The following is a 23,393-nucleotide window of genomic DNA, read 5'->3' on the forward strand; positions in this document are numbered from 1 at the left end:
GTCGACTATGGGAATATGGGGCGCAAATGAAAGGTATTTGGGTGTAGACCACAAATCTGATATGAACATTCGGGATCAACAGTCTAGGGGGCGTCCCACCCCCATAACAACCCCAAACCGGACATATTTACCTACTTTTTCAATAAGGGGTTTAAATGAAAGGTATTTGTGATTAGAAAAGGAATTTGATATCCAATTTTGAAACCAGTGGCGTATGGGGTTCAAATAAAAGATACTTGAGAGTAGAGCACGATGATGAAATATTTTCAGGGCTAAGTATTTGGGGGACAACCCCACTCCCCAAACACACATTAATCGAGCATATTTACCGACCCTGTCAATGTGGGGCTCAAATGAAAGGTATTGGGGAGTAGAGCATGGTCCCACTTTCGGGACCAATTTTCTGGGAATCTACCCCTTCCCCAAAACACCCCACAAACAGCAACTATTTACAGACCAACGCAATATGGGGCTCGAATAAAGTTATTTGGGAGTAGAATATGAATCTGATATCCAAATGTGGGACCATATATTTGGCACACCCTAAATCCTCCGAGCAAATTCATAGGCCAATAGAGATCATATGGGATTTAGATAAAGGCATTTATATTGTTATATTGTTAGTCAAGCGATATACATTTACTAACATGGTATTCACTAAAAACTTTTTAATTATCGAACAAAAATATTCAAATGATAATTTTGTTCAATATAAAATAAAAGAAGGCGCAGCGGATCGGGCCCGGTTCAGCTATTAATAAATAAAATAAAACGTTTGGGACACTTTTATGACAGACAAAATACTTTTATTATGAAGTTTTTTTTTATTATAACTGTGTAATGTTCCGCTTCAACATATCAAACATTAGGCATAAACGAAGCATTGTTGAACGAAACTAATTTTGTTTATTGCTAACCATTTAGCAGCTTCGCCTATCACTTGTTGTAAAACCAAAAACCCTTTAATGGCAAAAGTGTTTCGTAACCGCAAACGTTTACAGGACCAATAACATTTATCTTGTGTCTCACGTACTAGAGAAAAGGGGTGCGAATTTGAGCGTATAGACCAATGATGGGCGAAAATACGCACACCATTTCATGTGTACATTTTGTGCACGTAATTGCAATTGTGTGCTCATCATTGTTATGGACACATTCTCGCACACAACATTTTTTTCTCTCTTTTTGATTTAGCAACGAACGGTCCGTATGTTGAGCAGCTTTGTCGAGGGCGGATGGTAAACTCGGAAAGTGATAATTTTGAAAGTTTCGGCATTGCTCATAAGAGCAACAGACAATTGGCTGCCAAGTACAAGAAAATACAACAAGTATTTCTTAGGCCAATACATTGTTTAGCAATATTTAAGCGATGAACAACAACTCACATAAGTAATTTTTAAACTCTCCACCATACAATGGGTGTCTATTTACTTCGTCTTCTCAGTTTTTGGGAGAAGATCAGACAGAAGCATTGCAAGAGCTACCAATGCATCCAGGAAGAGTCACAGTTTGGTGCGGTTTATGGGCTGGTGGCATCATTGGGCCATACTTCTTCAAAGATGATGCGAATCGTAACGTAACTGTGAATGGCGAGCGTTACCGGGAGATGATATCCAACTTTTTTTTGCCCAAAATACAAGTGTTTGAGTTGCATGACATGTGGTCTCAACCAGACGGTGCCACATGCTTCACAGCACGCGTAACAATGGAATAATTGAGAGGATCGTACCATTGATTCAAACAAAGATTTCATGAATTTTTCTGAAATTTATGTGTTTTTTTGAAAAACTTTCTTATAGCTCTTAAAAAATCAACCTTTACTTCGTCATATCTCTGTCAAAAAAAAGTTGGGTAACCATTCGTTTGGTAATTATCCCTGCGGCGACTGCCATGATCTTGAAGGCAAACATTTTTAATACTCTTTAAACATTTTTAATACTGCCCGTGTCTTACTATGTTTTCCTGTAAAAAAAAGTGATAAGGCATTTGTGGGAATATATTTTGAATGGTCAACCTAAAATCGAAATGAGAGTAGTGACAGAAAAGAGAATATTTTTGAATTTTTATTAATTCGCACTCTCCGAAAAGTAAACCAAAACAACCATATCGCGACTTATCTTTGGTATATTGTATATTTTATTGATAATAAATGATTTTATTTCCTATCACTAAATTTCAATACCCCCCAAAGTTAGTTGGAAGAAATACCACATTTAGTTTGTTGTCATTGGCTAGAAGTTGAACATGTCGAATATAAGACCTTTAAATGCCGATTTACAAAAAGCAGCAGCCGAAATAGGAGAGGATCCCTCACGTTTGGCAGAAGATTTGGCGGCTCTTAAGGAATGGATCAGGCAACAGCCCCACTTAAAAGCCAATACAGATGATCAGTTATTGGTGACATTTCTGCGAGGCTGTAAATTCAGTATGGAGAGAGCCAAGGCGAAAATAGATAAATTTTATACTTTAAAAACTAAATTCCCAGAGCTATTCCGTCCCACCGATGTTGATGATCCGAAATTCCGAGAACTCTTTCGTTTGGGGTAAGGTTTTCAATTACAATGGGTAATTTAAAGACTTTTATGGTTTCCTCTGAATTACCTTTAGAATGTGGCTTTATTTGCCCACCCCTCTGCACGGCAATGGACCACGTATTGGTATTATGCGCAGCGGTTTATATTCTACGGATAAATATACAGTCGAGGACGTTATGCAAGTGGCCAGTGCTTTGCAAGAAATTATCCTACTGGAAGATGACTATGCCAGTATAAATGGTGTCGTCTTTATAGGGGACATGGAAAAGGCCACCATGGCACATTTCTTTCAAATGACACCGGCGATAATGAAGAAAATGACAGTGTTCTCCGAACAAGCCATACCCTTGCGTCCCAAGGCTTCCCATTTCATTAATACCCCTAGTGGATTTGAACCTGTATTTAATATGGTGAAGCCCATGATGTCGGCCAAGCACCAGAGTAGGGTAAGTTTTCTTTAAGCAGTGTAGCTGAGTATGTTTTTCTATATTCCCTATATTCTAGATGTTCGTACATGGCAATAAAATGGATCTGTTGACCAAGGAAATTCCTTTGAAATATTTACCCAAGGAATATGGTGGTGAAAATGGTTCTGTTGAGGAGATTCTAAATGAATGGGAACAAAAATTGGATAAACACAGAGATTATTTCAAGAGGAGTGCTGAATTTGGTACCGATGAAAAGTTAAGACCGGGCAAAGCTATTGATTTCGACAGCATGTTTGGCATTGATGGATCATTCAGGAAGTTAAATGTGGATTGAATGTGGAAAAAAATCATATCTTACCAAAAAAATTATTCTATTAATTAGTAAGACATAACTAATTAGAAATTACAAACAAAATTTTGTTTAAAGAATTTGTCCATTGACAAACAATTTTCTCTCATGTAATTTTTGAAAAAAATTTGATGTTAAAATCTCATTTTTATGGAACATTTTGCAAAAAATTAGTTATGTAGAAGTCATTGAAAATGTTAATTATTTGGGAAATTATATTAAAATTTTATTTCTAAAAGAAATTAAATCGAGATTTTATAGTGCTAGGAAGTTGTTTCACATTTCATTTCTTTAGAAAACGTTGTTTAAATTTTAAACTCTAATCGCAGTTCAATTTTCGAAAGGGAGTCTCAGTGAGGAGAGTCATTAAATACTGAGTGCCAATGATACTCGGGATGACAAGGCGAGTTATTGGCGCCTTCAAATACCCAATGGCCAACATCAGCGTCTGTTCCCAGGTTAGGGGCGAGCGTCGGATCTTGGAGCAAGCGGCTCGCCACAACGAGGGATGCTTGTGCCATCCCACAAAACCCATGTGGTTGGGCCGCTGGGCCAGTAACCCGCCCCCGGAAAACTATGAGAACTTCTATGAGAAACAAAGGACTAGTAAAAACGGACGCCCCAACGTTGACGACCCACGGAAACGAAAAAAGGACCATGACTTGCGGATCTGCCCTTGGAATGACCTCACTCTTTATAGAGAAGGTGCAGTATACGCGCTGGTGGATGTATTAGAGAAGTACAAGGCAGACATTACCGCCTTACAGGAAGCACGATGGACTGGGAATGGCGTCACTACAACACCAAACGGTGACGAACTATACTATAGCAGCCATAACACGAGGCAGGAATTTGGCTGTGGATTTGTGGTTAGTCGGAGACTGAGACCTTGTCTCCAGCTTTACTCCGGTGGATGAGAGGCTAGCCACAATCCGCATAAAAGCCAACATCAGTCAACATCAGCCTTATTTGTACCCAATTCCCGACGCACAGTGGGCCAAATGGCAAAAAAATTGGAAATAAGTCTACAACTTTTTATCTGTTGATTTTAGCCATACAAAATGTTCTAGACATTTGTAGAGGAGGACATAGGCTTTCAGAAAAGTGCTGTTGTTGGTCCATATCTTTAATACAGGGTGAGCTACAGGGTGTCAAAGTTGACCACTTTTGACTTCTCCAAGCTTCTGGGGGCCATAACTTTTGATCTACTCAACCGATTTACATGATTTAGGACTCTAGAGAAAGAGCTTGACAAGATCTAAAAAACTTATGCATAAAGTACCATGCCATCGTGTACTGTTAAGGAGTTATGAATTGTTTAATTTTAAAATATGAAAATTTGGCCTTGGTTTTTTTCAGTGTTTTTTAAATAACTCCGTCAATTTTAAAGCTATAAACTTCATACTTCACACAAATTATGCCAGCATATGTGTGCATAAAATACAAAAGGAATCACGTGAATATCTTTGGCGGTTTAAAAATGGCATCGTTTTCAATATGAAAAATATTTTTTTTGTCAAAAAATTGCAAAATTTTTCAAAAAAGATACTCCCATTTCCTTTAAGTTTTCGCAAACTTTGGCCATCAAAGCATTATCATTTCTTTCCATTTTCACAAAGTCGAGGTATTAAGAAAAGTTTTAAGTGCTAATTTGGCTAATTTCGATATCAAACAACACCGTTATCTTAAGACCAAAATGGCCAATTTTTTTACTAAACTTCAAAAGTTTCTCACTGGAAAAAAAGTTCCACGGGGATTTTTTCGCTTTTTTTGAACTTAAATGAAAGCTTAAAATGTTCCCAACATTTTAAGGTATGTCTCGCCATATCCTAGCCATAAATGAGATCGTAGCGATCAAAATACTGAAAAAAGTCAATTTTCAAGTAGTGCTATATTCATTGCTAAAAAACAAGTATTACGTCACATTTTATTGCAAAGATGTTAAATAAACTTTTATTTGGTAACACTTCTTCTACAAAACACAAAAAGAATCATGGAAATATCTCTATTCTATTCCATTTTATGGAACCGGCAATAAAAAAGTCAATTTTTCAAAAAAGTCGAATTTCCCAAATTTTGTTTTTGTTGTCCTAATTGCACATGACACACTATAGCCATATTTACGCAACATACCTTATCGTAAAGGAAATTTTCATACCTTTCCAACAATGTATAAAACATTTCTCAACTCGGATTCTATCTACTCTAAAATTCATTTACACTTCATTAAACTCTATATAAAAATGTCTATTTGTGAAATGGAACCTTATATGGGGCCTACACTAAAACATTGATAGATTTGCCCAGGGTTTACAATACAAATGTGTTAGAATAAAAAAAGGTCTCCTGCCAAAGTTTAAAAAAATTGGAATAAAAATATGTGTTTTAGAGCGAAAACACTTCGCATCGGCGTGCGTTTGTATAGTACCTACATCTATTTTTAATGTAAGCTGATGATTTTTGAATAAAAAGTAACCTAGAAATATACCTGCATATATATATATATTTGTGTTAAGATTTGATGCAGACAAATGTTACCTGTTTCGCTATGTCGAATTCCCAGGAAATCCACCGTATCAATGAATGTGAAAAAACCTACCCATAAAAAATTCATTGTCATTTTTTTTAACCAAATTCGAGTCCAGGTAAATAATTATAGAAGAGTAAGTAAAAAGAGGCACTTTGGACCCCTTTTTACGATTGCGTCTGATACCTGAAATGGGTCATTAATTGTGAATATATTGCATAAATATTTGAACAAAATCCAAATTTTCTTCATTATATTTTGTAGAGGCGTAAAGGACATTTATAAGTTATGGAAGTCATACTGAAGTATTCCACTCTTTCGAAAATTGTATGGGACATCAAAAATGATTCCAAATCATACACGGAGTCATTTAAGGAACTTGTTTACACTTTGGACCACATATATGGAATAAGGCTAAATAAAGACGCTTTAGACAAACTTGAAAAATTCTACAAATCATTTGAGAGAAGGTTGCCAGAATGTTCATTCGCAAAAATCAAGTTTTTCAAAATGTATGAGAAGTGGCTGAAATCGGATCTACTTATTGAAATTAAACCGCTGATTCCCGGCCGGCCTAGCAAAGCATACGACGAAGTTACGGAGAAAACCAAAAAGAAAAAACAAGAGGAACTATTGGCGGCACATCCGCCAAATTTAATAAAAGATACGTTCAAAACAGCATTGTTAAAAACACAACCAAAAAATGTTGGACGAATTGTCGATGTTTTACCATTAGCATCTCCGAAAAGGGTAAAGAGAATGGTAGAAAGTATTCCAACTCCAAAATCGACTACAGAATTCACGGAGGAAGATGCACTGGCCCTGATTTTGAACCTAGGCCTCTCAAGAAACAAATACTCAACAATGAGGAAGGCTCTTCGTGAAAAAGGATGGGGTTGTTTACCCTCAAAACATAAATTGTACAACACCAGGACGAAAATGGTGCCATCAAATATATACGTGGACGAATTAAAAGCAAGAGTGAAACTTGCTGATCTTGTTGAAAATACAGCTGTTAGAATTATTTCTAATTTTACTGAAGAACAGTTGAACACATGTAATAATTCCGAAGTGGTTTTGATCAGCAAATGGGGTTGTGATGGATCATCTGGATTTTCCGAATATAAGCAACAAACAGAAATAGATACCAACTTCGCATCAATTTTCATGGCATCATTAGTACCATTGAGAATGAGATTGTACAAGGACCAATCTTCATCATCGAAAGAAAATGCATTTCAAGATATATGGATAAATAGAACACCTGGGTCAAAATATTTATGTCGCCCAATTCGGTTTGAGTATACAAAGGAAGACCGGAACACAACACGATCTTTGGTGAACGAAATAAAGGAAGAAATTGCTGCATTACCCATGATTGTTATAAACCAATTGGGAAGAAATATAAAAGTTTCGTTTCAACTACAACTCACTATGATCGATGGAAAGGTGGCAAACGCATTAACTGGCGTTATGTCCAATTGGAGATGCAATATTTGTGGCAAGAAGAATGGGCAATTCGAGGACAAGTCTGATGAAAATTTAGTAAACGAAAATGCGCTCAATTTCGGTATTTCGCCCCTGCACTGTAGAATTCGATTCATGGAGTATTGTTTGCATTTATCGTATGACCTTAAATATCGGACTAGCCCTGGAAACCGCGATGTCTCTGCTAGAAACAACCAAGATCTTCACAAAATGAGGCAGGAAGAGAAGAATCGAATCCAGTTGGAGTTTAAACAAAAGGGACTTATAATAGATAAACCTCTTTACGGATACGGAAGCACAAATGATGGCAACTCGGCAAGGCGGTTTTTTGAGGACCCCGTATCGACATCTAAAATAACCGGTCTTGATGAACACTTGCTAAGACGATTCAAAGTGATTTTGGCTGTAATCAATAGCAAAAAGATGATAAATTCAACCAAATTTGAAGCTTATAGTAATGACACAAAAAACATTTTATCTGATTTATATTCGTGGAAAGCTTTAACACCGACAGTACATAAAGTCTTACATCATGGCAAGGAAATTGTGGAATACAACATACTTCCGTTAGGAGAACTTACAGAAGAAGCTCAGGAATCCCGTAATAGAGATGTTAAACAGTTCCGGCTTTTCAATACCCGAAAGAGCACCAAATTTAACCAAAATTATGATTTACTTCAATATTTATTGTTATCGTCTGATCCGGTACTATACAGCATCAGAACTAAATGGCTACCAAAAATATGTGACGATATAGATAAGGACGATCCCGATGCCATTCAAATTAAAGAGCTTTTAAATTTTGATACCTTAGATTATTTGGTAGAGAATAAAATCAAATAATACAAAACTAAAATGCTTTTTTATTTTGGGAGTAGCTAATATACATATAAACGCACGCCGATGCGAAGTGTTTTCGCTCTAAAACACATATTTTTATTCCAATTTTTTTAAACTTTGGCAGGAGACCTTTTTTTATTCTAACACATTTGTATTGTAAACCCTGGGCAAATCTATCAATGTTTTAGTGTAGGCCCCATATAAGGTTCCATTTCACAAATAGACATTTTTATATAGAGTTTAATGAAGTGTAAATGAATTTTAGAGTAGATAGAATCCGAGTTGAGAAATGTTTTATACATCGTTGGAAAGGTATGAAAATTTCCTTTACGATAAGGTATGTTGCGTAAATATGGCTATAGTGTGTCATGTGCAATTAGGACAACAAAAACAAAATTTGGGAAATTCGACTTTTTTGAAAAATTGACTTTTTTATTGCCGGTTCCATAAAATGGAATAGAATAGAGATATTTCCATGATTCTTTTTGTGTTTTGTAGAAGAAGTGTTACCAAATAAAAGTTTATTTAACATCTTTGCAATAAAATGTGACGTAATACTTGTTTTTTAGCAATGAATATAGCACTACTTGAAAATTGACTTTTTTCAGTATTTTGATCGCTACGATCTCATTTATGGCTAGGATATGGCGAGACATACCTTAAAATGTTGGGAACATTTTAAGCTTTCATTTAAGTTCAAAAAAAGCGAAAAAATCCCCGTGGAACTTTTTTTCCAGTGAGAAACTTTTGAAGTTTAGTAAAAAAATTGGCCATTTTGGTCTTAAGATAACGGTGTTGTTTGATATCGAAATTAGCCAAATTAGCACTTAAAACTTTTCTTAATACCTCGACTTTGTGAAAATGGAAAGAAATGATAATGCTTTGATGGCCAAAGTTTGCGAAAACTTAAAGGAAATGGGAGTATCTTTTTTGAAAAATTTTGCAATTTTTTGACAAAAAAAATATTTTTCATATTGAAAACGATGCCATTTTTAAACCGCCAAAGATATTCACGTGATTCCTTTTGTATTTTATGCACACATATGCTGGCATAATTTGTGTGAAGTATGAAGTTTATAGCTTTAAAATTGACGGAGTTATTTAAAAAACACTGAAAAAAACCAAGGCCAAATTTTCATATTTTAAAATTAAACAATTCATAACTCCTTAACAGTACACGATGGCATGGTACTTTATGCATAAGTTTTTTAGATCTTGTCAAGCTCTTTCTCTAGAGTCCTAAATCATGTAAATCGGTTGAGTAGATCAAAAGTTATGGCCCCCAGAAGCTTGGAGAAGTCAAAAGTGGTCAACTTTACCACCCTGTAGCTCACCCTGTATTAAAGATATGGACCAACAACAGCACTTTTCTGAAAGCCTATGTCCTCCTCTACAAATGTCTAGAACATTTTGTATGGCTAAAATCAACAGATAAAAAGTTGTAGACTTATTTCCAATTTTTTTGCCATTTGGCCCACTGTGCGACGGAAGACAAAAACTAGTAGACCAAGGATATTTTCTACGAGCGCCCAGAGCGAGAATGTGACTGCTGCCCCGCCCATGATATTAAAATCGTTCTGGTAGATTTTAATGCGAAAATAGGGAAGGAAGACATTTTTGGTCCAATAGTCGGAAAGTTTAGCCTCCATTAGATAACGCCCAGTAATGGTTTGAGGCTGATAGATTTCGCCGAGGTAGTTGGTAACACCATATTTCAACATAAAAGTATTCACAAAGCCACATGGTTGTCACCCGATTAAAACACTTGGAACCAAATTGATCACGTTGTGATAGATGGAAGGCATTCATCCAGCATGTTAGATGTACGATCGATCCGTGGAGCGAATATAGATTCGGATCATTACCTTGTAGCAGCAAAGGTTCGCACCCGTTTGAACATGTCGAGGAAAGTACGATCTGTCACTGCACGTAAGCTGGACATTGAAAAGCTGCAAACACAACAGATGGCAGCGGCATACTCCACTCGACTGACCCAACAGCTTGATGAAAGCACTCCTTGTTCCGATGATATAATGGCGCAGTGGCAAACTATTGCCCACTCCATGGCAAATGTCGCGAAAACCGTGCTTGGGTACCGGAAGTCTCCTCCAAGAAACCCATGGTATGACCAAGAGTATCGAGATGCTACTGAAGCCAAGAATGCGGCATACAGAGCAACCCAGCAATTAGTAGATGAAGGAGAGGTATCGGAAGAAAAGGACAGAGGAGAAACGTCTATTGCGCAGAAAGAAAAAGGAAATGGAAAGACGTAAGTGTGAGCGAATTGAGATGTACAGGAGTCAGAATGAAGTCCGGAAATTCTACCAAAGAATTCAACATCAAACCGATGGCTTTGGTGCAGGCACATCCTTCTGCAGAGACGAAGAGGGAAATCTGGTATTTGACACAGATAACATGCTGAGGATATGGAAAGAACATTTTACCCAACTGCTAGTGTACGACGTTGGCAGCGAAGAGGATACCGCAGAACCAATCAATGATGATGGCATAGAATGTTTACCTCCTAATCAAAATGAGGTCCAAGTAGCAGTGACCCGACTGAAGAACAACAAGGCAGCAGTAGCCGACGGGTTACCCGCTGAACTTGTCAAGACCGGAGGCGACACGCTGATAAGGCGTATGCATCAGCTTATCTGCGCAATCTGGTTAGAAGAACGCATACCCGATGATAGGAACCTCAGCATACTATGTCCCGTACACAAGAAAGGAGACGAGAAGGAAAGTGCCAACTACAGAGGAATAAATCTCCTTCCTATCGCATACAAGCTACTCTCGAGCGTACTGTGTGAAAGATTAAAACCTAAAGTCAGTGAGATAATTGGGCCCTATCAATGCCGCTTTAGTCCTGGTAAATCCACCCTGGACCAGATATTCACAGTGTGCCATATCCTGGAAAAGACCCGAGAAGGACAAATCAACACCTATCATCTCTTTGATGACTAAAAAGCCACTTTTGACAGCCCTATACGTTCAAAGGTATTTCAAGCTATGTCTGAGTTTGGTATCCCTTGCTTGCTGATACGCGTTCCTCAGTAAGAATAGGAAAGAATCTCTCCGAACCATTTAATACCAAACGAGGTTTCAGACAAGGAGACAGCCTCTCGTGTGATCTCTTTAATATCCTGCTGGAGAAGATTAGACTAGAGAAGACTACTCCTAGAGAACACATGCTACTCGCCTATGCCGACAACATCGACATCATAGGTCGGTCACCGGAAGTAGTAACTGCTGCCTTTGAAAGAATCGTAAGAGAGTAAGTGTAAATGTGTCTGGCAGTAAATGGAGATAAGACGAAATGGATGGTTTCAACTCCCAAAACACCTTGTACAACCGATTGAGACAGTCTTTGAGACAGTCAGTAACTTTAATTATATCGGCACCACCGTAACCGAATCGAATGACTCGGATGACCAAAAGTTTGACTTCTTATTGCCTTTCAGTAGTAGATCATCCCATAGGATTTCGGTGTCTTACCGACTGTTACGCTGTTTCACAGTGTTGCATGCCACCTACGACCTTAACTCGGACTGCGTCGACCCGAAAAGCTTTGGATTAACCAAGTTTATTGACGGCAGTCCTCTGGCCTTCACCGCCAAATCGTCTGCCCTTTCATTTCCCCTTACTCCGTTATGGCCCGGCACCCAACCAATGCGGTTTTTTCCATCCTCAAAGAAGGCTCTAATCTCCTTCTTACACTGCAAGACGGTTCGTGACCTTACCGTCGTGGTTGTTATTGCCCTTATGGCCTTTTTACTGTTCGTAAAGATGTTCACACTCGACGTCCTCGCGTTAGCACCACACCACCTCACGCATTCCGTGATCGCCCGGATCTCTGCCTGCAGGACCGTTTTATGGTCAGGCAGTCTATAATAGATCTCAGTCCTTGGGCTCTCAATGTAGACTCTCAGGCTCACTCTGCCCCCTAGATTTGATCCATCTGTGTAACATGATCTTCCTGATGGCAATACTAGGGTTCCATCCGCCCAAGACTGAGCCACTGGCAGTAATGCCTCGCATTCGATCTCAAGTGTCGTCTCAGGTATCCGATCGGGAACCTCTTCCCTTCCACCCAGGTTTCCTATTGTCGCCTCGATTATACCGCGATGGTATGAGCTGCTCCCATCCTCAATCCATTCTCCCATCGCCTTAAGTATCATAGCCGCATTAGCTGCCTCCCACTTAATCTGTATGTTAGTGGGTCGGATATCTAGAATAGTCTCCAGTGCCCTAGTGGGCGTGGTGCTGGGGCTTTTGACAAAAATTCATTGTGTATTTTTGTGGGAACTCCTTTCAATAATTTTTTTTACAGATTTTCTGTAATACCCATAAATGTCAGTGTTGCCACCTTATCGAAAATTAGTTCGGCGCTGTTTATTAAAATAAAATGAATTCCCCTTAGTTTCTCTCGACTGCATTTGATTAGCATATCTTATCTTCTCGAGGCATTGCCTTAGGTTCAAGAGCTCGGTCGACAATATTCTATTATCATTTTAACACCAAAGGGGGGTGGATTTAAAGTTCGAACGACTTTTACCAACTTTTTCTAATCACACTCTTGAAGCTTATCGTATTAACTTTTTTTCTTCGAACTCAACTGATTTAGGGTTCCCCTTGAAATTCGAAAATAGTTCGTCCAATTTCATGTTAAACAGTTAAACTTAAGTTCAGTCGTTTTCTATTCACATTCATATAACATGGCCAATATTAGACCTCTTAATGAGGATTTGCAAAAATCTGCTGCTGAACTTGGTGAGGTGCCATCGCGTCTAGAAGAGGATTTGGCTGCTCTCAAAGAATGGATAAAACAACAGCCCCATTTGAGGGCGAATACAGATGACCAATTTCTGGTTGCCTTTCTGCGTGGCTGTAAATACAGTTTAGAGAAGGCCAAGGCAAAGATAGACAAATTTTATACTCTTAAGAGTAAATTTCCGGATGTATTCTCTGCCACCAATGTAGATGATGCCAAATTTAGGGAACTCATTCGCTTGGGGTATGTGAAATGAATTTTTTACTAACTAAACCAGCTTCAATTTCTTTTGGAAAAATTTTTTTCTTAGAATTTGGCTTTATTTGCCTACTCCCCTCAATGAAAATGGTCCTCGCATATGTATAATGCGCAATGGTCTACATTCTTCCGATAAATACAGTGGCGAGGAAGTATTGCAAATGTTCCATGCTCAGCAGGAGATAATGATTCTCGAAGATGACTATGCCACTATAAATGGCATTGTTTTTATTGGTGATTTTGAAAAAGCAACATTGGCCCATTTTTTCCAAGTGACACCATCGTTATCGAAAAAGATGACTGTTTTTGCGGAAGAGGCAATTCCATTGAGACCCAAGGCTTCACATTTTGTAAATACACCCATGGGATTTGAAACAATCTTCAACATAATTAAACCAATGTTGTCGGCTAAGCAACAAAGTCGGGTGAGTGGATTTTTAGGTTAGGTTAGAAAAAATTGATAAATGTAGGGAGGGCTACAAAGAAAATGGGCAACCGTCTGAAAGTCCATTCATACTTTCTCCGAATTATCAAGTTCGGTTGACGTTTGCGAAAAGTCTATAATACAAAAGTAACCTAAGACAAGTTGCGTAACTGGTATAGAAAAAATTTTGAAACCATGGAAACAATATTTTACTGTTTTCCTTGAGAATCTTAAGATTTTCTTCTCCCATTTTTATAGGAAATTTAGTCTAAGTTTCATTTTTAAGGAAAACTAGCTGAACCGGCCCCTTTGGTTTAAGGGGAGTTTATGGGTTGAAGCGCCCACCAAATACTTGTCCCCTAAATTGGTTATCAAATTCGTTTTCTAATCTCAAATACCTTGCACAAAATACATGGTCCCACATTTGGATAACAGGTTTGTATTCTACTCCCAAATACCTTTATTTGAGCCCCATATTGCGATGGTCAATAAATAATTGCTGTATGTGGAGTGTTTTGGGGAAGGGGTAGACCCCCAGAAAATTTGTCCCGAAAGTGGATATAAATTTCGTGCTCTACTTCCCAATACGTTTTATTTGAGACACACATTAACATGGTCGATAAATTTTTCCGATTTAGGGGTGATTTGGGGAATGGGGTGGTTCCCCAAACACTTCGCCTTAAAATATTTCTGCATCGTGCGCCACTCTCAAATATCATTTATTTGAGCCCCATAATGCCATTGGCCTTCAAGATTGGATATCAAATTCGTTTTCTAATCTCAAATACCTTTCATTAGAGCACCATATTGCAATAGTCACTAAATATGTCCGGTTGTGGTGTGTGCCCTAAAAACGATCAATATGGAGCTCCACTCTCTGTAAGACCCAAATTGTCATGGTGAGCAAATACGTCCTATTTGGGGGTTGTTATGGGGGTGGGACGTCCCCCAGACAGTTGGTTCCAAATGTTGTTATCAGATTTGTGGTCTACTCCCCAATACCTTTCAATGAACCCCATATTCCAATAGTCGCCAAACATGACCGGTTTGAGGATGTTTTCGGGTATGGCGCTTAGTGACTTAGCCCTGAAAATATATATCAGATTAGTGTTCCACTATACAATACCTTTTATTTGAGTCCCATATTGTAATGGCCAGCAAATTATGGGGATGGGGTAGCTCCATAGACACTTTTTCCTGAATATTGATACCATATTCGTGCTTTACTCCCAAATAGCTTTAATTTGAGCCCCATATTGCTATGGTCCTAAATTTGTCCTCTTTGGGGGTGTTTTTGGGGAGGGGCTGCCCCCAAACATTTGGTCCCACATTTGGATATCCGATTCGTATTTTACACTCAAATACCTTTTATTTGAGCCCCATATTGCCACGGTTAGTAAATAAATCTTTTTTGGGAAGGGCGACCCCCAACCACTTTGTCCCACATTTGATTGGTATTCTACTTGCAAATACCTTTCATTTGTGTCCCATATTGCCATGGTTGTTAAATAAGTCCGATTTAGGGGGGTATTGGGGTGATCCCCCAAACACTTGGTCCGACAATTGGATATCATACGCGTTTTTTAATTTTTAATACCTTTCATTTGAGTTCCATATTGTCATGATTGCTCTATATATAAATTTGGCAGGTGGGGCGGTCCCCCTAGGTAACTCACCCGAAATTGCCATCCAAAATTTGTTTCTGGGTTACTATAAGAGAGCACACAAAATTTCGCTTAAATTGCAACACCCATCTCTGTGATATGGCGTGTGTGAAAATAAGGGTTTGGGGGAGGGTCCGTCCCCCCTTCAGATATGAAAAAATGTAGTACCCAATTTTCATCTGTGAAAATTTCAAGAAAATCGGTTAAGCCGTTTTTGAGTCTATACGGAACATACAAACAAACAAACAAGAACATGTTGTCTTGGCATAGGCGGAGCGATGAGGACCACGCTCACTAGGGCACTGGAAACTATTCTAGAAATCCGACTGATTGAAACACAGATTAAATGTGAGGCTGCCACTGCGGCTATGAGACTTTTGGCGATGGGAGAATGGATTGAGAATAGGAGCAGCTCATACCATCGCGGTATAATAGAGGCCACGATAGGAAACCTGGAAGGAAGGGAAGAGGTTCCCGATCGGATACCTGAGATGAACCTTGAGGTCGAGTGCGAGGCACTGCTGCCAGCGGCACAGTCTTGGATTGACGGAACTCTAGTATTGAGGTCTAAATTTGGAACCCGGGGACTGAGATCTGTTTTAGACTGCCTGACCATAATACGGTCCTGCAGGCGGAGATCCGGGCGATCACGGAATGCGTGAAGTGGTGTGGTGCTAACGCGAGGACGTCGAGTTTGAACTTCTTTACGAACGGCAAAATGGCCATAAGGGCAATAACAACCAGGACGGTAAAGTTACGAACAGTCTTGCAGTGAAAGAAGGAGATTAACGCCTTCTCTGAGGATGGCAAAATCCGCATCGATTGGGTGCCGGGCCATAACGGAGTAAAGGGGAATGAAAGGGCAGATGATTTGGCGGTGAAGGCCAGAGGACCGCCGTCAATAACCTTGATTTAAATCCTATGGGGGGATCCAGATCGTGAGAAGACGATGCTATTACTGAAAGGAAGTAAGAAGGAGGCCAGTATAGCTTTCGGTATCATGACGGGACACATAGGACTACGAGCTCACTTATATGAAATCGGTGCGGCAAGTGATAGCATGTGTAGAGCTTGCGGGTCTGTTGCCATTGCCCGGCTTTCGCGTCTAACAGATACCAGCTCTAAGGTGGGGACACTAAACCAGACATGAACCAACTTAGGGGAGTGACATGGAAAACAATCAAGGATTTTGTAACTGCACGTAATTCCTAAGATTTTCTTTTTCGAGGTTACTTTTTTTTGTATTTAGAGCTTACAACAAGCCGATAACTGGCCTAGGTGTACGTCCATACTGGCATGGGACGGATAAATATCTGCACCCTCTTTTCAACCTAACCTAACCTAATCCCAACAAACAAACACAAATTGATTTTTATTTAAAAGATTTTGTCAAAACTTCGGTTCTATAGGAAATTTTGTCAAAATTAATTTCATTTTTATAGAAAATTTTGTCAAAATTTCATTTCTATAGGAAATTTTGTCAAACTTAATTTCTATAGGAAATTTTGTCAAAATTTCATTTCTATAGGAAACTTTGTCAAAATTTCATTTCTATAGGAAACTTTGTCAAAATTTCTCCTTTCTGTGGGAATTTCTCCAAAATTTCCTTTTTGTTGGAAATTTTGTCAAAATTTCCCTTCTATGAAAAATTTTGTGAAAATTTCATTTTTACATGAAATTTTGTCAAAATTTCTTTTTCTGTGGGAAATTTTGTCGAAAATTTCCTTTCAATAGGAAATTTTTCAGAATTTATTTTGTATGGGAAATGATGTCATAATTCTATTCTCTAATAATTCTATTCTCTATGGAAAATTCTGTCAAAATTTCCTTTCTATAGGAAATTTCGTCAAAATTTCCTCTCTCTCGAAATTTTGTCAAAATTGCTTTCTTGTAGGAAATTTTGGAATTCCAATAGGATATTTTGTTAAAATTCTCTCTCGTTAGGAGATTTTGCTAAAATTTGATTTTTACAGGAATTTTTGTCAAAATTTCATTTCTATACAACTTTTTGTAAAAATTTTATTATTTAGTAGCATAGCTAACTTTGTCAAAATTTCATTTATGTGCAAATTTTGTCTTTCATAAAAAATTTCCTCAAAGATTAGTTTCTGTAGAATCTTTTGTGAAATTTTCATTTCCGTTTGAATAAAACACAAAGAAAATAGCACAGAACTAGTGCTATTTTCTTGGGCAAAACTGTGCTTAGTTTCTCCATGGTGCATATTTTATGCATCGCTTATCTTCTAGAGGCATTGCCTCAAGTTCAAGTGCTTGATTGACTAAATTTGATAATCATTTAGAATTCGAGCAACTATTGCCAAGTCCATGCTTATCGCATAAACGTTTATTTCTTCGATAATTGATATGATTTGGATTCGCTTTCAATTCCAAAAAAAGTTGCACCACTTCAATGTTAAGCAATTGAAGTTTAGTTCAGTCGTTTTCTATTCACACTCAACAAAACATGGCCAACATAAGACCGCTTAACAAGGATTTGCAAAAGGCTGCTGCTGAACTGGGTGAGGTGCCATCGCGTCTAGAAGAGGATTTGGCTGCTCTCAAAGAATGGATAAAACAACAGCCCCATTTAAGCGCCAATACAGATGATCAGTTTCTGGTTGCCTTTCTGCGTGGCTGTAAATACAGTTTAGAGAGAGCCAAGGCAAAGATAGACAAATTTTATACTCTTAAGAGTAAATTTCCGGATGTATTCTCTGCCACTAATGTAGATGATCCCAAATTTAGAGAACTGTTTAGCTTGGGGTATGTCGAACGAAAGAAATTTGTGTAAACTGTCAGTGTTTATGTTTTTTGTGTACATTTCTTTAAAGAATGTGGCTTTATTTGCCTACACCCCTCAATGAAAATGGTCCTCGCATATGCATAATGCGCAGTGGTCTCTATTCAACCGAAAAATACAGTGGAGAGGATGTAATGCAATTGTTCCATGCACTGCAGGAAATCATGATTCTGGAAGACGACTATGCCAATATAAATGGCGTTGTCTTTATAGGTGATTTTGAGAAAGCCACCTTAGCTCATTTCTTCCAGATGACACCGTCTTTATCGAAAAAGATGACGGTGTTCTCGGAAGAGGCAATGCCATTGAGACCCAAAGGTTCACATTTCATCAATACACCCACGGGATTTGAAGCAGTCTTTAATATGATTAAACCCATGATGTCAGCTAAGCAACAGAGTAGGGTGAGTAGATTGTTAGGCATGCCTAAAATAAATTGACATTTTCATAATATATGATGAACAGCCGCCAGAATGGCCTTCCAAGCTTCCTCTAATAATCAAATTTGTTTAACAATTGCAAAAACATGTCTCCAAACCTTGTTTCATTTTTTCATTTCCTACGAAAGTTCTGCTCTATCCAAACAATTTTTCAATTTTTCCCCCTATCTTTTTATTTTTCAGCTCTTTGTACATGGCAACAAAATGGATTCCCTAATTCAACAAGTTCCTTTGAAATACTTACCCAAAGAATATGGTGGAGAAAATGGCTCTTTAGATGAAATCTCAAAAGAATGGGAACAGAAATTGGATAAATACAGAGAGTATTTCAAAAAGAATGCCGAATATGGCACCGATGAAAAATTGAGACCGGGCAAAGCTATTGATTTTAATAGCATTTTTGGCATCGATGGATCCTTCCGCAAATTAGATGTCGATTGACTTATAGATGAGATTTTTAAGGATATTTGTTGAATGGACCGGAAAAACAAATGAACTGAACAACAACTAAACGTGAATATGAGAAAATAAATGTGAATTGAGAACAAACAAAAATTTTAAAATGCTTGCTTTAGTACTTGACAAGAAACGTGTAGCCATTGACAATCTTAATTTTATTGACATTAATGATTGCAATTCATGCTGACATTTTTAATGTATTTGAAATTGTTGTTTTTAATCAAAATCAAGATAAGATTTCAATTTAGATTAGATTTACGAAACAAAATTGCCGATATCTTTTAATAATTTAATATCTGCAAATGCAAATTCGCCCATGAACGTTCCATAAAAGAACAGGAGCAAACTTCTTACATATCACAAAGTGCTTTCCGATTCAAATTTAAGCTCAATGATAAGTGGTCTCCTTTTTAAAGACGAGTTCGAAAGTTTTTTACATGGCAAAGTGCCTCACAAATGTCGCCAGCATTAGGAGGGGATAACTACCGCTGAAAATTTGTTTCTGAGGTTTTCGCAAGGATTCGAACCCAAGCGTTATTTTATGGTCCCAAGAACTTATATCGCGAGATCGATATACATGGCAGCTATATTCACATATAGCCCGATCTCGACCATACTCGGCACGAACGTCGAAGCGCCTAGCCGAACTCCTTGTGCTAGGTTTCTAGCAAAATCGGTTAACAAAATTCAGTTATAATGGGCTTAAAACCTTAATTTGGGAGTTCGGTATATATGGCAGCTACATCCAAATGTGGTCAACTGGAGCTACATCTAAATCTGAACCGATTTTTTCCAATTTCAATAGACTTCGTCTTTAAGCTTAAAATCATGCCTGTACCAAAATTGAAGACGATTGGATGAAAACTGCGACCTGTAATTTGTACACAAATTGATATGGATAGACGGACAGAAAGACAGACAGACGGACAAAGCTAAATCGAATCAAAAGTGATTACGAGTCGGTCGGTATACTTATCAAAAAAATGCACTAAGTTATAATACCCTCAGGATTCACTAATAGAAGGTTAGGTCACATGCAAAACACAAAGTGGATAGGCCCCATAAACATCATTAAGGATGTCAAATCTGACGATTGAAAATGTCATCATATAGGAGAAAACGTAAACAAAGAATGAATGTAAAAAGAGAACAAGTTGACATCCTCAATGCCAAGTACTGCCAAATATTAAAAAAAAGTATATCGGCTGATCGCTTGGCTTAACCTTATTCAGTGAATCCTGTAATACCCTGTACCACAGTAGTGGTGTAGGGTATAATAAGTACACATAGTAGGCATTCGTAATACTAGGTAGCAATTGTTGTTGACGCTTACGACTCTCAACGCCTAAAACATAAAATACTACAATCTGCAATCTCCGATCATTGAGCTCGTCTCGAAAGAGAAACAATTTAAAATTTAATGATCTCCGCCCTAAACTTGAAGAGCCGTTGTCTTTGTCTAGCGTTCAAAGCTATTAATACAACTTGCAACAGATGCACAGAATCATGTGTACCACGAAGTAGTGTAATTGCCACAGAAAAAAAAAAGATTCTCATCCAAAATTAAAAAAGCAAGTGCAAAAAACAACGGTATATCTATGCCGCCCCACAAAACTTGATGTCTCATTTCTCTGCTTGCTTTGGCTTCTTATGACACTCATCTGAGTGGTGTTAACTATTAAACAACTCACCATGTCCATCGACCAAATTGAAAATCACATCCACTGAACGATTACTAAAACGTTTGCACATCTCTCACTCTATAGTATATGTGTGTGTGTTTCTAGCTAACTTTGTTTTTATGTGGCATGCGATACAGACAATTGCTTTGATTAAAGTAGCTATTGATTGCCAAATTTTGGGTCTCATGCAGTTCTTTGTTCTGCACATACTCTGCAATTCCATGGGCAGAGCAGTGCAAATATCGAGTGGGAGCAATGATATTGGTTAGGTGGTATGCCATTAACTTATAAACTTTCTTAAATGTATACCACCAAGTCAAATAAACTACCACCCTGTAGGGTTTGAGTATAAAACAATGCACAGTAACTCTGAACGTCCTTGACCGATTGTAATTCGAACATGGTTTTTCTCGTTCTAGCTAAAAATTCTTGCAATGTCATAAGTTTTTATCTAACAAGTTTGCTTATATCATACCTACTCTTCTAATATTACGGTATGGCCAATACTTATCGCCCATTCATTGCTATAGTTTATTGATAACAATTGATTTTATTATTCTCAAAACATTTAACTAACTCAGATGGGCTTTTAAATTCAGTTTTCTACTGTTGGGGATTGATAAAACATGGCAAATATCAGATCTTTAAGTGAAGAATTGCAAAAGACCGCTGAAGAATTGGGTGAGGTGCCGGCACGTCTGCCTCAAGATTTGGCAGCGCTAAAAGAATGGATTCAACAGCAGCCGCACTTAAAGGCGAATATGGATGATCAATTTCTGGTGGCCTTTTTGCGAGGATGTAAATACAGTTTGGAAAGGGCCAAGGGTAAAATTGATAAGTTCTACACCCTAAGAACCAAATACCCGGAAATATTTTGCACCTACGATGTGGATGAACCCAAATTTAGGGAAATCTATCGCATGGGGTAAGTGAGATTAAGAGGTAACAAATGAGACATAAATTACCGTCGTACGTGGTTGTCTAAACATAAGTAGGTCTTGGCATCAACCTCCACCAACGTAACCTAACACACTTCTCATTATAGAGTCTTTCTTTATTTGCCCCAACCGCTGTATGATGATGGTCCACGTCTGGCCATTATGCGTAATGACAAATTTCCCATTGATAAATACCCCGCGGAAGATGTTATGCGAGTTGCCTGTGCCTTACAAGAAATTCTACTGCTGGAGGATGATAGAGCCATTCTCAAAGGCATTATTGTCATCAATGATGTGGACAAAGCAAGCTCGGCCCATTATTTGTACATGAGTCCCTCGATGGTTAAGAAATTAACAGTGTTCAGTGAGGAGGCGGTGCCTTTAAGGCCCAAGGCCACACATATTATCAATGCTCCCAGTGGCTTTGAGAAAATGTTCAACATGTTTAAACCTTTGCTTTCGGAAAAACAACAGAAGCGTGTAAGTGATTTGTTAGGATGTTTGTCCATAGCAGTAAAACAGATTTTTTGAAAGAAATTCCTTTGAAATATCTACCCAAGGAATATGGTGGTGAAAATGGCTCCGAAGAAGAAATTCTTAAAGAATGGGAGAAAAAGTTGCATGAGTATAGGGAACATTTCAAGAGGAATGCTCATTATGGTACTGATGAAAAACTACGCCCCGGCAAAGCTATTGATTTTAATAGCATGTTTGGCATTGATGGCTCTTTTCGGAAATTGGATGTGGACTAGGGCATTGAATTAAAAATCTTAAACAATTCTGTCGAATCTGCGAAATGATAAAAATAATATAACTTCTTTAAGGCAGAAAAAATCTCAATCTAAACCAGTAAGGAAAGGCAAAAGTCGGGCGTTGTCAACTTTATATTTAATTCCCTACACCTACCCTATAAGTACAAACAGGAAGATATATCTAATTGTGAACCATTTTTTAATGGATCTTGGCGGATGTTTCCAGATGGATTATTAAACAATGCTAACAGGTCGATAGTGTTAATGACGCCGCCAAGATAAAAAAGTTTCTCTGAAAAACCTATGTCCAAACTGAAACTTTAGTACGCCTCAGCAATTTGGTTGACTGCTATGGAGAAAAATTGCAAGAACCATACAACAGGTTCAGAGAACATGTTGTCTTGGCATAGGCGGAGCGATGAGGAGCACCCCCACTAGGGCAATGGAGACTGTTCTAGATATCCGACCCATTTACCTACAGATTAAGTGTGAGGCAGCCACTGCGGCTATGAGACTTAAGGCTATTGGAGAATGGATTGAGGATGGGAGCAGCTCATAATCGAGGCGACCTAGGAAACCTGAAAGGAAGGGAAGAGATTTCCGATCGGATACCTGAGATGAACCTTGAAGTCGAGTGCGAGCCACTGCTGCCACCGGCACAGTCTTGGATTGACGGAACCTTGTATTGCCGTTTGGAAGATCATGTTACACGGATGGATCATACCTGGAGGACAGAGTGTGCCTAGGAGTTTACATTGAGAACCCAGGGACTGAGATCTGTTTTAGACTGCCTGATCGTAATACGGTTCTGCCGGCGGAGATCCGGGCGATCACGGAATGCGTGAGGTGGTTTGATGTTAACGCGAGGACGTCGAGTGTCAACATCTTTACGGACAGTCAAAATGGCCATAAGGGCAGTAACAACCAGGACGGTAAGGTCACAAACAGTCTTGCAGTGTAAGAAGAAGATTAAAGCCTTCTCTGAGTATGGCAAAATCTCTGAGGATGCCGGGCCATAACGGTATAAGGGAATGAAAGG

At 38.3% G+C, this 23,393-nt stretch overlaps 2 protein-coding genes across 3 annotated transcripts; both read left to right on the forward strand.

Annotated features, from left to right (window-relative positions):
* The first annotated feature begins 12,863 nt into the window (after positions 1-12,863).
* LOC106085626 (alpha-tocopherol transfer protein-like) lies at positions 12,864-19,111 on the forward strand. 2 transcript variants are annotated; one of them, XM_013249945.2, is made up of 3 exons: positions 12,864-13,180; positions 13,248-13,620; positions 18,707-19,111. In XM_013249945.2, exons 1-3 carry the CDS (start codon positions 12,882-12,884, stop codon positions 18,962-18,964), a joined length of 930 nt encoding a protein of 309 aa, XP_013105399.1. In that variant the 5' UTR covers positions 12,864-12,881; the 3' UTR covers positions 18,965-19,111. The 2 variants fall into 2 exon arrangements, with proteins under 2 accessions (XP_013105399.1, XP_013105398.2); XM_013249944.2 differs by lacking the exons at positions 12,864-13,180; positions 13,248-13,620 and adding exons at positions 17,734-18,046; positions 18,115-18,487.
* Positions 19,112-21,290: 2,179 nt separating this feature from the next.
* On the forward strand, positions 21,291-22,354 carry LOC106085630 (alpha-tocopherol transfer protein-like). Its single transcript, XM_059369698.1, is given in 3 exon segments — positions 21,291-21,589; positions 21,710-22,079; positions 22,082-22,354. Coding segments are annotated over 3 exon segments (942 nt in total).
* The last annotated feature ends 1,039 nt before the right edge of the window (positions 22,355-23,393 follow it).

Source organism: Stomoxys calcitrans, chromosome 5 (genome assembly GCF_963082655.1).
Source record: "Stomoxys calcitrans chromosome 5, idStoCalc2.1, whole genome shotgun sequence".
Lineage (NCBI taxonomy): Eukaryota > Metazoa > Arthropoda > Insecta > Diptera > Muscidae > Stomoxys > Stomoxys calcitrans.